The sequence below is a fragment of the Arvicola amphibius genome, chromosome 6 (assembly GCF_903992535.2).
Source record: "Arvicola amphibius chromosome 6, mArvAmp1.2, whole genome shotgun sequence".
Taxonomy (NCBI): Eukaryota; Metazoa; Chordata; class Mammalia; order Rodentia; family Cricetidae; genus Arvicola; species Arvicola amphibius.
Window position 1 is genome coordinate 9,352,011 of NC_052052.2, and position 16,594 is coordinate 9,368,604.

Consider the following 16,594-nt stretch of genomic DNA (forward strand, 5'->3'; position numbering starts at 1 on the left):
ACACAGTGTGGCCTATTCTACACAAGTGACAGGTCCAAAATATCTAACCAAAGCCTGTGCTTCCATTGTCTTGAAATCCAATAATCAGGCCAAACCCAGAAATTTTCTGAATCCTACTGCTCCAAAACCACCGAGCTCATCATAGAACCACAGTTCATTTCCATGTTGAATCCTGATTTTAAGTATTCAAAAGATTCAGAGAGAAAACCAGACCTGTATACCTCATTACTAATACTACACAAGACCTATCACTCCTTGCCCAGACAATCCTTATGAATGAGAAGCCGAGTATTAGATTTCTAAACATGGTCTCCCTCCTTGGTCCTCCATTCAAGCAGATTAATACTGTGTTTTGACCAATTTCTTCTGGTTTATCTCTGATTCCCTACATTATTTACTCATTTTATAATCCCATGGAGCCTATAAAGAAGTCTTTTTTATTATTTTTGAAGCAAAGAAAACTGGGAAGTGATGCTGTGTTTATGTGTAAATTCTTCTTATACCATTTTCCTAGTATTCTACTTAGATTGCATTTTAGAACCTGCATTGCCAGTGTGAGAGTGTTCTACCAAGTCCTGCCTGAAGAGCCTCTGTTAGTGGAAATGGACTACAGAGAAATCAGGACAGACTTAGGGCAAGTGTTTTGCTGTGGGTGGTGATATGACTTATTTAGTACTTGAGAAGAGGCAAACAGGACTAGTGTTCTCCTCAGATGTCATTGTATATTTCAAAATAAACATGGGCCGGGCATTGGTGGCAGAAGTCTTTAATCCCAGTGCTTGGGAGGCAGAGGCAGGAAAATCTCTGTGAATTCAAGGCCAGCGTGGCCTACAAGAACTAGTTCCATTGCAGGCTCCAAAGTTACAGAGAAACCCTGCCTCGAAAAACCAAAAATAAATAAATAAATATAAAAAATAAAAATAAACATAAAAAACTTTATGATCTGGGCTTTCCAGCTGTGAGGCTGGACACTCAGCAGTAAAAAAAATATGTTGATCAGATACACCCAGTATGAATAAATGGATTGTTGGTATAAATATAAAATAGGTGAACAATATTGAGAAGATAGGAGATGCCATTATTCTCCGTACTAAGGACTTTGAGCAGATGTGTACCCATGCTATTGAGATGAGACTAGTCTACAGGAAAGCATCATTCAAAACGATGGGCTCCATTCCCTATTAATGCCATAAATGAGCATTAATACTGTCCAAGTTTCATTAATTGCAGATATTCATTAGCGACCCCAAAAATTCTACCAAGGAACTTCTACAGCTGATAAACATCTTCAGTAATGTGGCAGGATGCAAGACTGATGGAGGAGGGTCTTTCTATCAATCTGTTGATTTCATTGGTTAATTAATAAAGAAAACTGTTTGGCCTGATAGTTTAGAACATAGGTGGGTGGAGTAGACAGAACAGAAAGCTGGGAAGAAGGGAAGTGAGGCAACCGCCTCAAGCAATCGCCATGCCTCTCCTCTCTCGAGAGTCGCCATGAAGCAAGCCGCCAGGTCAGACATGCTGAATCTTTCCTGGTAAGACACCACTCATGGTGTTACACAGATTACTAAATATGGGTTAAAGCAAGATGTGAGGATTAAATAGGAGGCTAAAACTAATGGGCCAGGTAATATTTAAAAGAATACAGTTTCCGTGTAATTATTTCAGGTGTCCATAAGTCTGAGATGTAATCATGAGATTACATGTACATATTATAAGAAAATGCATGCTAATGGGGAGATATCATAACTGTTATTACATAGCATAATTACAGATGAAAGCAATTCAGAGTTGTCAGAGTCAGTGCTGTTGCCGGCTCTGCCAGGCAGGGATCCTCCATCTGAGAGTAATTTCTCGGGTGGGTTGACATCCTAATCATCAATTTCCATAAGCTGTAATTGCATCATGGCCACAATAGCTAATGCTAAACGCTCCTGAAACGCTCCTGAAACGCTCCTGACAGGTAATGGTGGAGGTCTCAGTTTACACATTTTGATCACCATCTGTTGGTTTTAAAGTTATCCTTCTGTCTGTGGTGTGAAACCTGTCAAAAGAATGCTCTTTCCCAAGTACCCTGTCCAATTCTAACCACAGTGCAGGTAAATCCATTCACACTGAGAATGAGAAGCAAAGAATCAGTCCAGGTGATTGGTTCTCCGTGACCTCAAATAAAGCAAAGGAAACTTCCAGTTTCCCAGCTTCTGAGTCTCCTTTCACATAGATGACCCTTCCTGAAACAATTGAGAGCATCTGTGAAATGGGCATCATTAGTAACTGACTTTGATTGCCAGTTGTCACCTGTGCTGTTTCAGCGAAGGAGGCAGGAGGGCTGCAAGCTTGTGCTCTGTGCCCCAGAGCTGGACAGGGTTGGAAAGAAATGCACAATAGAGGTAATAAAGCTTCAGTATCATTGGCATCGTCTGCAACTGTAAAACATTGGGGAAAACGGGACTTTAAGATGGAGATGATAATTCAGATGCTACAGTCAGGAAACTCACTAGTTCAATGTTATGGTTGGTTACTTCTAGCGTTCTAGAACATCGTACCTGAGGTCTCCAGAAACTAATGGAAGACAATAACAAAAAGCATAAAATCTAAATTAAGTGTAAAATGATGGTTCACAATTTTAATTTGAACACTGAGATAAGGGAAGCAGAATGTTTCCTGCCAGATTGAGGACATCCTAGTCTTTATGATGGGACCATGAATCCACAGCAGAGAAGAGCTTCTTGTTATTGCTGTTTGACTGCAGGATGTCACCCTGCTGTCCTGGAACTCATAATGTAGACCAGGCTGACCAGGAATTCAGAGATATTGCCTCTGCCTCCCAAATGTTGGGGTTAAAGATGTACATAACCATATCTGGTTAAATAAAACTAAAGATCAGCACAAGCTGGACATTGGTGGCACATGCCTTTAATTCCAGCACTTGAAGTGAATTCCTATGAGTCCAAGACTGCCTAGTCTACAGAGACAGTTCCAGGACAACTAGGGCTACAGAGAACGCCTGTCTTGTGTTGAAAAATCAAAAAAGAAAAAAGAGAGAAAGAAAGAGGAGGAGGAGGAGGAGGAAGAGGAGGAAGAGGAGGAGAAGGAGAAAGAGGAGAGAGGAGGAGGAGAAGGAGGAAGAAAAGGAGAAGAAGAAGCGCGAATAAGCTGCTCCCTTCGGCGTCTGCTTCTGTCTTTTCTTCTTCTGCTTCTGCTTCTGTCGTCCTTCTTCTTCTTCCCTCCTACCTCCTCCTCCTCCTCCTCCTCCTCCTCCTCCTCCTCCTCCTCCTCCTTCTTCTTTCTTCGTCTTCTCTTCTTCTTCTCTCTTCCCTCCTCTTCTTCTTCTTCTCTCCTCCTCCTCCTCCTCCTCTCCTCCTCCTCCTCCTCCTCCTCCCTCCTCCTCCTCCTCCTCCTCCTCCCCTCCTCTGCTCTTCTCTTCTTCTGCCTCGTCTTCGCCTCTCTTCTCCTCTGTCCTCCTCCTTCTTCTTCTTCTTCTTCTGTCCTTCTTCTCTTCTTTGCCTCTTCTTCTTCTCTTCTTCTTCTCTTCTCCTCCTCCTCCTCCTCCTCCCTTCTCTTCTTCTTCTTCTTCTCTTCTTCTCTTCTTCTTTCTCTCTCCTCCCCTCTCCTCCTCCTCCTCCTCCTCCTCCTCCCCCCTCCTCCTCCTCCTCCCCTCCTCCTCCTCCTCCACAGAAGAAGAAGAAGAAGAAGAAATCATTTTGAAGAAGACACACACCTGCAATGTTCAGCACTCAAAACTTCCTGGAGTTCAAGGTAGTTGGAAGCTGTGAACCCCCAGATCCTGAATTTCTTTTAAACAACTTGTTTCCTCTGCTCTTAGACAGCTTACAGCTGCTCTGAGAAGGAAACCTTCAGGAGATCCTGATGGCAGGGGAGTGGTTTCTGGTGGTTTTGGCTGGGGCGTGGCTATCCCTCTATAAGCTGCCTCTGGACACAATAAAGGGGACATTTGGGGGGCCTTCTGGCATCAACGACGACCTGCGTCTCCGTCTGTGAGTCTTTGTATTTTTCAATCTTCAGTCCCTTGCCCGCTTCACGAACTGTGTGGTAGCAGGGAGAGTGTAGACGGGCATGGTGTGCTACAGGTCACCCAGTAGAGAATACATAAACTGACTCAAATAATGACTTTGGTAGAAACAAAAATCCCTGGCTGTTTTTTATCTAGCAGAATTTCTTGCAGGCTGGGCAGGTTTAAGTAGGAAACCCTTATCTCAAAAAATCAGCAACCTAAAAGAGATGCGTGGAGGTGAACCCAACTCTAGACTCTGCTGGGTGAGATAGGGTGTCTTGACAGAGCTAAGGAACTTATCTGCTCTGAACACTGACAACCGATCTCCAGTTCCCAGCAGGGGTAGGCAGTGACTCCAAGGAAATCCAGGATCCAAGCCTCAGGGCTTTTCGGACAGCTCTGACCCTTCTACACCTTTCCACAGAACCCTCCCCTTTGTATCCACACCCTCCCAGAAAAAACCTGCAGTCTGAACAATTATGGATCCACTCACTTCTTTTCAGATTTAGATGGTGCCTAGATGTTTTGGATTTAATCTTCACCCATGAAAAGAGCTAAGGCTAGAGCCATATTTGCATGCTCATGTAATTTGGCTTTCTTGTTTGCTTTGAGACAGGGCCTCACTGTGTAGATCTGGCTCTCCTAGAGCTCACTATGTACCAGGTTGACTTGAGCCCTTTGAAATCCTACAGCCTCTGGCTTTGGAGTACTGTGATTTGAAGGGTCAAAGAATAAGAATAAAAAAAAATGTAATTTCAGAAATAGGAATGTAGAAATAACAAAAATATAAAGCTATAAGTCTAGGAGAATGAGAACGGATTGTCAGCAGCTTTCTCTGCAGCTTGAGGATTAACTTTTAACAGTGGGTTACTCTGCTTTACAACCTATAGGTCTGTTTACAAGGCCAAAGCATCTCTCTGCAAACTGAGAGCTAGCCTACAAATATATGAGCTGAGCCAACTTTTAGGAAATAGATATATGACCTTTGGGTTATGCATTATCCCTGCTATGTAAAACTGGCAGCATCAAAGGGGAGACCACAGGGCTTTAGTAAGCACTACCTGGAAGTACTATGAAAGACAATAGGTTAATACAAACACGAGTTTAACTGAAAAACTCTGTTAATGGAGATTGTAATGTAAGGCAATCTGTATCTGAGTTTTACCTTGAGATTGTAAAAATTCCTTTGTTTAGACCTAATGCTTGGTGCCCCTACTATAAAAATGTGGGTTCAGACACCAGCCTTTTGCCACAGTGTCAGAAGCTCTGCGGTCACAGCCAGCTGATAAGCTTCTGTGTCCCCTGTCGTTTTTCCTTTTAGCTTTTTGTTATTTTTCAGTTTGCTTCTGGTTTTCCTGGAATCTGATTTCTGGAATAAAGTTTGCTTCTGGTTTATTAGACTCTGGTGGTCTGTCCCCACCTTTGCTCGACCCTCTGGACCCAACATTTTGGTGGCCTGTACGAGGAGTGCAAACCTGGTTCTGAGGGGACAACACAGTCTCTGGGTTTTGGCAAACTTTATTATTCTGTTTGTACCAACTGGCAAGTTTCTGATTCTTTCATCTGGTGTCCAGACAATCTGGAGGCTCAAGGAGATCTAGCAGATGTGCTTTTAATCTCAGAGCCAGAGAAAAGTAGAAGACACTCTTAATCCTCCTCTGGCCATCGGGTCGTGTGGTTGCAGCCTTTTGGAACTGGCATAGGTCATGTGACCCTAAGCACAGCATTTCCTGTTTGGTGTCTGCCGGCTTCTTATATCTGCCTTTCATTTTCTTGTTGTTCTACCTGTTGTGGGTCGTCCTGTGGTCACGTGTGAAGTAATTTCCTTTATGGGAAAAGCTTCTTCCAAACCTAAGGCTCCCCTGGAACTTGTCCTTTCTCATTGCCAGGATTTCAAGGGGGCCGCTGCAGTGTCTGCAGCCTGTGTGAAGCCCGAGCAACCTAACACTTCTGTTCTTTAGAATAACCAGCTTTTCAGATCAGCTAGCCCTCTGCAGCCTCCTTTGATCTTAAGTTCATCTTTTTTATACATGTTTTGTTGATATTTATTGAGCTCTACATTTTTCTCTGCTTTCCTCCCTGCCCCTCCCCTCTCCACTTCAATCTTCCCCAAGGTCCCCATGCTCCCAATTTACTCAGGAGATCTTGTCTTTTCTACTTTCTACTTCCCATGTAGATTAGATCTATGTAAGTTCCTCTCACTGTCTGCATTGTTGTCTAAGTTCTCTGGGATTGTGCTTTGTAGGCTGGCTTTCTTTGCTTTATGTTTAAAAACCACCCATGAGTGAGTACATGTGATAATTGTCTTTCTGTGTCTGGGTTACCTCACTCCAAATAATGTTTGCTAGCTCGATCCATTTTCCTGCAAATTTCAAGATGTCATTTTTTTGGCTGTGTAGTACTCCATTGTGTAAATGTACCACATTTTCCTTATCCATTCTTCAGTTGAGGGGCATTTAGGTTTTCTCCAGGTTCTGGCTATGACAAACAAGGCTACTATGAACATAGCTGAGCACATGTCCTTGTGGCACGATTAAGCATCCTTTGGATAGATACCCAAAAGTGGTATTACTGCATCTTGAGGAACATTGTTTCCTAATTTTCTGAGAAATCACCACACTGACATCCAAAAAGGTTGTACCAGCTTGCATTCCCATGAGCAATGCAGAAGTGTTCCCTTTTCCCCACAACCTCTCCAGCATAAGTTGTCTTCAGTGTTTTTGATTTTGGCCATTCTTTCAGGTGTAATATGGAATCTCAGAGTTGTTTTGATTTGCATTTCTCTGATAAATAAGGACATCGAAAATTTCCTTAAGTGTCTTTCAGCCATTTTGGATTCCTCTGTTGAGAGTTCTCTGTTTAGGTCTTTACTCCATTTTTTTTATTGGATTATGTGTTCTTTTGGTGACCAGTTTCTTAAATTCTTTGTATATTTTGGAAGTCAGACCTCTGTCTGATGTGGGGTTAGTGAAGATCTTTTCCCATTCTGTAGGCTGTCATTTTGTCTTGTTGACCATGTCCTTTGCTTTACAGAAGCTTTTCACCTTCAGGAGGTCCAATTAATTAATTTTTTCAGTATCTATGCTGCTGAGTATATTAAGGAAGTTTTTCCTGTGCCAATGCTTTCAAGTGTACTTCCCACTTTCTCTTCTTTATGGTTCAGTGTAGCATGTTGAGGTCTTTGATCCATTTGGACTTGAGTTTTGTGTATGGTAAGAGATATGGGTCTATTTTCATTCTTCTACATGTTTGCATCCAGTTATGCCAGCACCACTTGTTAAATATGCTTTCTTTTTTCATTGGATATATTTTGCTTATTTATGAAAGATCAGGTGTTTGAAGATGTGTGGATTGATATCCGGGTCTTCTATTCGGTTCCATTGGTCCTCCTGTCTGTTTTTATGCCAATACCAGGCTGTTTTCAATACTGTAGCTCTGTAGTAGAGTTTGAAATCAAGGATTGTGATGCCTTCAGAAGTTCTTTTATTGTACAGGATTGTTTTGGTTATTCTGGGTTTTTTGTTTTTCCATATAAAGTTGAGTACCATTCTTTAATTTTAGGAACTCTAAATTGTAACATGAAGGGACCTGCTTGGTGGGGTTTCTGTCCCGCCTGGTACCCCACAGCAGGCAAGCAAGCCCCAGAAAAAAATCACACAGAGATCTCCATACATTATAAAACTGATTGACCCATTAGCTCAGTCTTCTTATTAGCTCTTGTAGCTTATATTAACCCATTATTCTGATCTATGTTAGCCATATGGCTCAGTACCTTTCACAGTGGGGTCGATCACATGTTGCCTCTTCGGAGTCTGGGCAGGAGTGGGAGCAGGAGCTTCCTGCTTCCCAGAATACTCCTGTTCTCTTTGCTCCACCTCTATTTCCTGTCTTGTTTTCCCGCTTATACTTCCTGCCTGGCCAATCAGCATTTATTTAAACCACGATTGACAGAATACAGACAATTATCCCGTACCACTTCCCTCATTTTTTTAAACAAAGGAAAATACCCATAGTCCACTTTTTGGGAAAGTGGGCGTAGTATTCCAGGCTACTTCTGGCTGGTTGGAGACGCTGATAATCTTATGAGGACCTAAAGCAATTTAGAGTTATGATCAAGTCCTGACTGGAGTATCCTGTGAGGCTTGATCATCTCAGGCAGAAGTCTTGAATCTGCTCTGGATGTAGAACTCAGACATCCGGGCCATCTGGTCCTACCAGAGATTTATCAGGTGGTCTTCCTTGATCAAACTAGATTTTTCTTAACTCAAAATGAATCCACAGCCTCTCATTTCCTGTGGAAACAAAAGCAAAATATCTTCTCCAAAGTAACATACATTTTGACTTCAATTTTGAAGTCAAGGTATTTTTAAAATACGTATCATGGATTATTCAGCAGCATTTATAAACAAATATCTTTTAGCAGCTGTTGCTCCTTCCTCAGCATTCAAACAATTCAAAGAGAGCATAATAGCATGCAGTATCAAGAGTCTCTGTGTTTTCCATCTTTATGTAGCTTTAACCTCTATTTCAAATACAAGGACATTGTCCCTCTTGGTTATCACTTGGTACCCAATATTACTTGGGTATATAGTATCCTTAAACATTCCTTCAGTGGTGTTTTAGGGAAATAAGCACATAACACCCATGATGAATGAGTGTAGGACTTTTATTCATCATTTTGTAACAATAAGTATGATTAAGAAAAATGTGGCACCAAACTATACAAAGGGAATAGGGTAGCCTCAGGGACAGCAACACCAAAATACAGAAAATATAGTTGCAGGGTAAAAGTACACTTCTTAAGCTGATGTATCATAGAGACCAAGAAAAGGAAACATGCCCAAGTAATAGATACTTTTTAAAAGATTAAGATTACTATTATGTATATTTATTGTTGAAGGAAGCAGCGGGCTGCGTTCCGCCACCCGGCCGCTGGCTAGCTTTACACCCGAAATAATTACACGGAAACTGGATTCTTTTAAACACTGCCTGGCCCATTATCTGTAGCCTCTTATTGGTTAATTCTCACATCTTCCTTTAACCCATATTTAGTAATCTGTGGAGCACCACGAGGTGTGGCTTACCAGGAGAGATCTTAACCTGCGTCCATCTCAGAGAGAAGCATGGAGACTCACTATGGCCACTGCCTGAAGCGTCTCCCCAACTCTGCTTCCTTTTTCCCACAATTCTGTTCTGTCTATTCCGCCTACCTAATTTTCAGTCTCTTAAAGGGCCAAGGCAGTTTTCTTTATTAATAATAAAGACATAGACACTTCTCCATCATTTCCCCCTTTTCTGTTTAAACAAAAAAAAGGCTTTAACTTTAACATAGTAAAATTACATGTAACAAAAGAGTTATCAAGCAAGAATTACAGTTACAATATTTAAATCTACTTTATCTTTTTTCATAACTAAGGAAAACTATAACTACCTTATTCTTCAACTCCATCAAAGACTCCAGAAGGATATAATATTACCTAAGTAAACAAGAAATATGCAGCTTTCAAACTCTAGAAATGAGAGACAACTTGCTGCCTGGACAGTCACCCAAAGTTCCTCTGTACTGTTGGGGCATCCATCTTCAGCCTACAGGCCCATAAGTATCCAGCAGACATTTCCATGAAGCAGGAAATTCCAAAGACAGTTCAGTCACTTTCTGCTGTGTCCTGCAGAACGTCTCACAGACTCTTTCATGAATCAGGAACCCTGAAGGACCATCTCACCTTTAGGCAAGTTCAGCAGTCCTCTCTTTGTGGGTTCTTTGTGTCCAGTTTATGCAACAGTCCAGGCAAGAGCAGTTTCTTGCCCAAATGGCTAACAAACTCCATAAGTAGCCTCTTCGATGCCCATCTTCCTCTCGAAGTAGATTGGTGCTGCCAGGAGCAGATGTGTCTCATTGTCATGAAAAACCCTAAGTTATTAAAACATTAAATGCCATATTCTGCAGTCTTTGAAAGATATGAAGAATGTCTATCTAACTGAAATATATCTCTACATATCTAGAAAATCTAATAACATGACTACAAGCTTAACTATTATCAATGATTATCCATTAACAACCTATATTTTCTAATTATATATTACATTTTAAATGAACTACACAATCACAATACCTTAATCAAGATCAGAAATACATATACATATAACAAATTGACCTTAAAATCCACACCAATGCAAATTATTCATCTCTATATCATATCCCCCTTTAAATGTAAAAGAACATTTATAAACAATATTTGGGAAAATGGGCGCAGTTTTTTCTCTCCAAACTGCTTCCTGCTGAATGGGGGCGCTGTAATTTAGGTCTTTCATGATAAAACCTATGTGCCAGGTTCATCTCAGCCGGCAGTTGAGTGAAATAATTTTTTGAAGATGTTCATAGCAACCTTTCAGGAGGGCATGGTCTATCATACCATATTGGGATAGAAGCAATCCATAGGGTGTCATCCTCTGTGAAAACAAAAGAAGAGCCTCTTTTCCAAAGCATCATGTTCTTAGATCCAAATTCTGAAGTCATACCGTTAAGATGTCCATTCTGGTCTAGACTGGCAGCCCATATAATGAAATGTCTCTCTGTATTTAGCTCCTTTACAGTCAAAAATTTCAAAGAAAACACAATAAAATACACAATCCAGACTCTGTGAATTTTCCATTTTTACGTGGCTTATTTTTACTCTATCACTTTACTTTATTTTGTCTCTTTAAAGACTTTACCTTTTTTTTTAAAGCATTAACTTTATTCTCTATATATTTATTTTTTCCTCTCTCAAGCCTACGTATATTTATCCAACATTGTGAGCCATTTAAAGGCCTTCTATGTCTGAATCTTTCCTATTGTGAATCTGTAATTTTTTTGCTATCCAGGAGCACTTCTTAAAAGGTTAAGCACTTCTTAAAAACTTAAGTTGTGCCACGTAGAGGTAATACGGTACCGCCTGTTTCCAGCCAAGTCTAAACCTTACTGTGCTGTTATCATGGTAATTACAATAGATCCTGCCTGAGATCAGCACAGTTCAGCATGGCGGAGCAGAGCCAGAGCCGCTCCTGCCTCAGTCATTTGGTGCCCCTGAGCTGCACACAGTTCCAGGCACACAGCAGTCCACATTGGAGCCGCACTGAGCAGTTTAATTCTGAGACTGAGCGTGCAGCACAGAAACTCTTTTCATCCAAGTTACAGCCAAATCTGATGCGCAGAGAACCGCGCAGCCTGGAAACATCTCTCTGTGGCTGCAGAAATCCGCCATGTTCTCCCGCTCGCCTAAGCCTGATTCTGCCATCTGCCCAGGTGCAGGCAGGGAGCAGCGAGCCATTGGCCCGGTCTCAGAGCACTCTCCTTCCTATCCCAAGCGGGACCACAGATATCCAGGCCCATAAAAGCCATTGAAATGCTTTAATGCCAGAGTTCGCGCTGGCAGCACAGCACCAGAAAGCCGCGTTTTAAAATGACTCAGCTTTTTCTCTGCCGCTATTGCCGAAACAGGGAATCTCTCTACAGCACGTCCTAGCAAACAGCAAAAAGCTGTGTTAAACTCTCTCTCTCCTTTATTTAAAGCTTTTTCAGGTTTTTAAGTGGATTTAGTCAACACGTTGGGCGCCAATCTGTAGAAGGGAACGGCGGGCTATATCCCGCCACCCGGCTAGCTTTACCCAAAATAATTACACAGAAACTGTATTCTTTTAAAACACTGCCTGGCCCATAGTTTCAGCCTCTTATTGGCTAATTCTCACATCTTCCTTTAACCCATATTTAGTAATCTGTGGAGCACCACGAGGTGTGGCTTACCAGGAGAGATCTTAACCTGCGTCCATCTCAGAGAGGAGAAGCATGGAGACTCACTATGGCCACTGCCTGAAGCGTCTCCCCAACTCTGCTTCCTTTTTCCCACAATTCTGTTCTGTCTATTCCGCCTACCTAATTTTCTGTCTCTTAAAGGGCCAAGGCAGTTTTCTTTATTAATAATGAAAGTAACACATAGACACTCCTCCATCAATTTATTATGATGCAGTGTTCTGCCTGTCACACCAGAAGAGGGGAGCAGATCAGATAGTTGAGCCACCATGTGGCTGCTGGGAATTTATTATTATGCAGTGTTCTGCCTGTCACAACACTAGAGGGGACCAGATCAGATAGTTGAGCCACCATGTGGCTGCTGGGAATTGAACTCAGGTCCTCTGGAAGAGCAGGCAATGCTCTTAACCATTGAGCCATCTCCTCAGCCCCTGTAAAGGAGGTTATTATGTGAAGGTCACCAGCCACAACCACAGGGTAGGAGCTTTAAAGAATAAGGCCCCACTGCTATGAGGCTTACAAGCTGGGCCTGCTGGTAATGGTTAGCAACCTTAGAACTCAGACAACTAGACTGAAGGGTCTGAAGTCATGTGCTCTGGGTCCCAAAGAATTTCATGGCCCATACAGCTTTGAGACTTACTAGGTGAGTAGGACGGAAAAAGAAAAAACAGAAACAGAGAATGCTGGGAATGAGTGGACTGTGTGCTGACACCAGCAACCCAGAATCACAGACATTTATTTTGTGCAGTGGGCAGACGGGCACTGCTACTCATGGTAGCGGTCTCTGTGGGGAGCAGTGTCAAGGTGCAATACCAAAGGATTTCATCCATAGCTCATACCAGTATTCCCTCGGCATCACGCTGCAACGTGCCTCAGGTTTTCCCCAGCAACGACTGCCCTTCAGGTCATAGACATAGCGCAGATAACATGTAGGGCAGACGGCTGCTTCAAAAGAGGCTGCCTTGGGCTGTCTTTCAGACCTGAGTATATCCAGAAGCTCAGGACCAAGTTCATCAAATATGTGTATAAGCACTCGGCACCCGTCATAGCACTCCAGAGGGACGGGGTATCTCTCTTCGCTTAGCTTGTTCAGCTTGGCTGCGTGGTGAAGCAGTTGCTTCAGGACAGGTAGAGACAGTTCATTCATGTAGAAATCCATCTTGAGGAGCTGGGAGCATTGACTCAGGGCAGGCATCAAAGCACTAAACTGAGAATCCTTCAGCCCACATCCGACCAGGTACAGAGCTTGCAAGGTGTCTTTCACTCCCTCAAGGAGATCACCAAGTGGCTTAACACACCTGTCCAACATTGTGTTAGACAGGTCAAGATGTTTAAGCACTGAAAGGTTCAGGCACCGGGGCAGGTAATCCAAGTCTCTCTGTATGAGGTAACAGAGAGTGATGGACAGGCTCTCCAAGGGCTTCTTCAGGCACCTAGAGAGAGAATGAGATTTCTGTCAAATGGTGTTGAAGGGGATGGTTAGAACTGACAATGTAGCAGAGGGTACTTCTCCCGCATTCATTCTGATGGAGGTCAACCCCCAGGACTCTCCCTTTTGTGGTCAGCTCACAAAAATCACAGAAATATAGCATGGGCCATGCTCAGGCTACAGGAGAAAAACCACTGATTTTCCTAACAGGAGGAGTGAATATGGTGATTGTGAGGACTACCTACTCCAAGTGAGCTTCAGCGACGCCATAGCGGTTTCCCTGTAGTGTCCCCTGACATCCTTTCCTCAACACTGCCATGTCCTGGTCCCACAGCTTCAATGCAGGTGTCACACAATTCCCACTAACTCAATCCCTTTCTATGCACTCAACACCCTTGCTCTACTGAGCAATTATTGGCATCCTGGTGGCCTGGTCACAGGTATCTTAGCACAGAGCTCATCTCCTTGGATGTACAAGGTTGGTAGTGCATAGCCTGACATTCAAGGACTTCCTAACCTATAAGCAAAAGGTGGGTTATTTGTCTGGAGAACCTCTCTTTATCCTTCCTTACCTGAGACAATCAGCCAGGCTGCCAACTAGAGCATTAGAATAGTGGATATAGAGATGCTGGAGACAGTGGAATTTGGGTAACTGTGATACCAATTTGTTCTTGCACTCCTCTTCCAGCTGTTCAGATTCACCGATGCTTGAATCCTTCTCAATGTACAGCAAACTGAGTGTGTGGAGGTTTCTCATCTGTCTCAGGTACGGTCCAAAAGAAGCCATGTCTTTTATCAATATATATCTCATGTTCAACTCCCTTACACAGTGGAGATCTACAGACTTTAAGAAGTCTATGGCAATGGGAAAGTAGGCTGATGTCAAAATCTCAAGCTTTCGACAGCATAAATGAACAGAATTTTTTCTCTGCTGGGCCCATTGCCACAAGTATGTGGTACATTCATCACACTCACTCTCCATAATTCTTAGGTCAGTTATGACATTTAAATATTTCTTTACTCCCGAGTAAGGACACGTCTCCACTGGCTTCTTCTGTCTCGTGGACTGATGAGAGAAGTCCCCGTCACAGGGTCCAGTCCATTTGGTACAGAAATACCTATTTGTCAAATCCAGCACTCTGATTTTCCCGCGGCTGTGGGAGAAGCAGGTAGCAAGCTCAGCAAATAACATACATATTATAGTCTTCTCACCCACACCTCACACTTCAGCTCCCCCTTCCAAAAGTTTGCTTTTTCCTATGCATAGAATCAAGGCCAGGACCTCATGCTCAGAATAAAGGGAACTTTACCAGGGAGGCATCCTCAGCCCCGTCCCACGTCCTTCCCCCTTAATCCCAGCCTCATTCCACCTGGAATTTTGAGTGACAGACACCCTTGAGAGATTCCTCAGTGGCTGTTCTCATGTTCTCCACATTATTATTGCCAAGATGGCTGCTGAGACCAGGCCAAAACCTCTAAAATCCTCTAAGCAGATGCTATTAGAATTCTCAACCCTCTTTGACCAAATACTCCTTGGCCCCACATGTTCTTGCTTTGTATACACAGAGCCTCCTCCAAAGGAGCCTGATCTTGCTTACCTAGGGCAAGCCTCCTCTGTAATCAGCATATCTAGTCCATCAAGCAGAGCCTTCAAAGTCTCCAGGTGTGGGGTCTTCATCAGGGCTCCTAAAGGAAGGCATGTGAATGGCCAGGCAGGCACCATGGCCCGCAGGATGTTGGTCTGATTGTTCCTGAAGGCCACCTCAAATGTTGCTGGGAACAGCGACACAGGCAAGCCCGCCACAGCAGAAATGGCCAAGGCCTCCTTCTTCAGTAGGCTCACTACCGCTAGCCGCTGGAGGGTTGGTGGGGCTTGGTGTTCCATTGTGACTGGATTCAGGAATAATGATCCTGGGGAGGCAGGCAAAGAAAGATACCATTAATGACTGGAAACTTAGGAAGTCCTTCTGCACACACAGGGGCTGTCAGGGCAGTCAGTGCTGAGGGATGGTTGAGATCTCCACTGACCAATTTTGATTACCATCTGCTGGATTTAAAGCCACGATTCACCTCCCTGTGGTGTGTAGTCTCTCCAAAGGAAGAGGCCAACAGGCAAAGAGAAAAATAAAACTAAAAGGACTAGAGGTGGAAATGATTATTCACATTCTGGAGGAAGGAAACTCACTAGAACAATGCCACAGCTGTTTACTTCTAGAGCACCACAATGGCTCCTGGGTTCTTCTGAAACTAGGAAGACTAAAGGGGCAGGATTCCTAATCAAATGGCAGCGGACACTGAATGGAAGTAGGCTGCTTTCTGCAAATTCGAGGACACTATAGGCTTCATGCATCAACTGAGAGATGCGAAAATTTTTTTCAATTTCAAAACAAGATATTAACCCTGGATGTTTGGAACTGTGAACCCAGGCTGTCCTGGAAATACCCGAGACCAGTGTGGCCTCCAACTCAGACATTCGCCTCCCTGTGTCAGCTGTGTGCTGGGATGAATAGCATTCCAGCACCTCCTGGATTGGCACTCACTGTGAAGCCTAGGCTGATCTCACACTCACAAGATTCAGCCTTCCTCTGCTTCCACACTGCTGGAATTGAAGTCATTCTCAAGAATAAGTAGTTTAGCTCTATCTCTGTCTCTGTCTCTCTCTCTCTCTCCCAGACTCACTTTAGAAAATTGGCTGCTGCCTCTCTCTCCTTTCCTCTCTCTCCCTCTCTCCCTTCCCCTTTCCTTACATCACCCACTAATAAACTCTATATCCCCCACCCCAAAAAAGGATACCTATCTTAAATTGACAAAAAGATCAGCATTAAAAAAATAAAATAAAATAAAATAAAAAAAAGATCAGCATTGATCCTGGAAGGGAACTCACTGTGTTGACTGTGCTGATCTCAAACTCAGATCACCCTCCCTCAGCCTCCCTTGTGCTGGGATTTAAGGGATGCATAAGAATGTCTGGGTGGTGGGGCAATAGTGGCACATGCCTTTAATCCCACAAGCCTTTCTACAGCCGGGCTGTGGTGGCACATGCCTTTAATCCCATCACTCGGGAGGCAGAGGCAGGCAGAACTCAAGAGTTTGAGGCTAGTGTGGTCTACAACAGCTAGTTCCAGGACAGGCTCCAGAAGCCAGAGAAACCCTGTCTCCAAAAGACCATAAAGAAAAAGAAAAAAGAGAAAGTGGGCAGTACACTTGGACACAGGACACCACTTCCTAAATATAACCCCAGCAGCACAGACAGGACCTCCTGAAACTGAAAACTTCTGCAAAGCGAAGAACAAGACAAAGGTCAACAAGACAAAACGACAGCCTACAGAATGGGAAAAGATCTTCACTGACCTCACAGACA

At 43.3% G+C, this 16,594-nt stretch overlaps 1 protein-coding gene across 1 annotated transcript; it reads right to left on the bottom strand.

Moving 5' to 3' along the window:
- Positions 1-12,603: 12,603 nt before the first annotated feature.
- LOC119817172 (oogenesin-1-like) lies at positions 12,604-15,118 on the bottom strand. Its single transcript, XM_038334362.1, has 3 exons — positions 14,832-15,118; positions 13,806-14,387; positions 12,604-13,237 (listed from the first exon to the last, which is right to left on the bottom strand). Exons 1-3 carry the CDS (start codon positions 15,116-15,118, stop codon positions 12,604-12,606), a joined length of 1,503 nt encoding a protein of 500 aa, XP_038190290.1.
- Between the last annotated feature and the right edge of the window lie 1,476 nt (positions 15,119-16,594).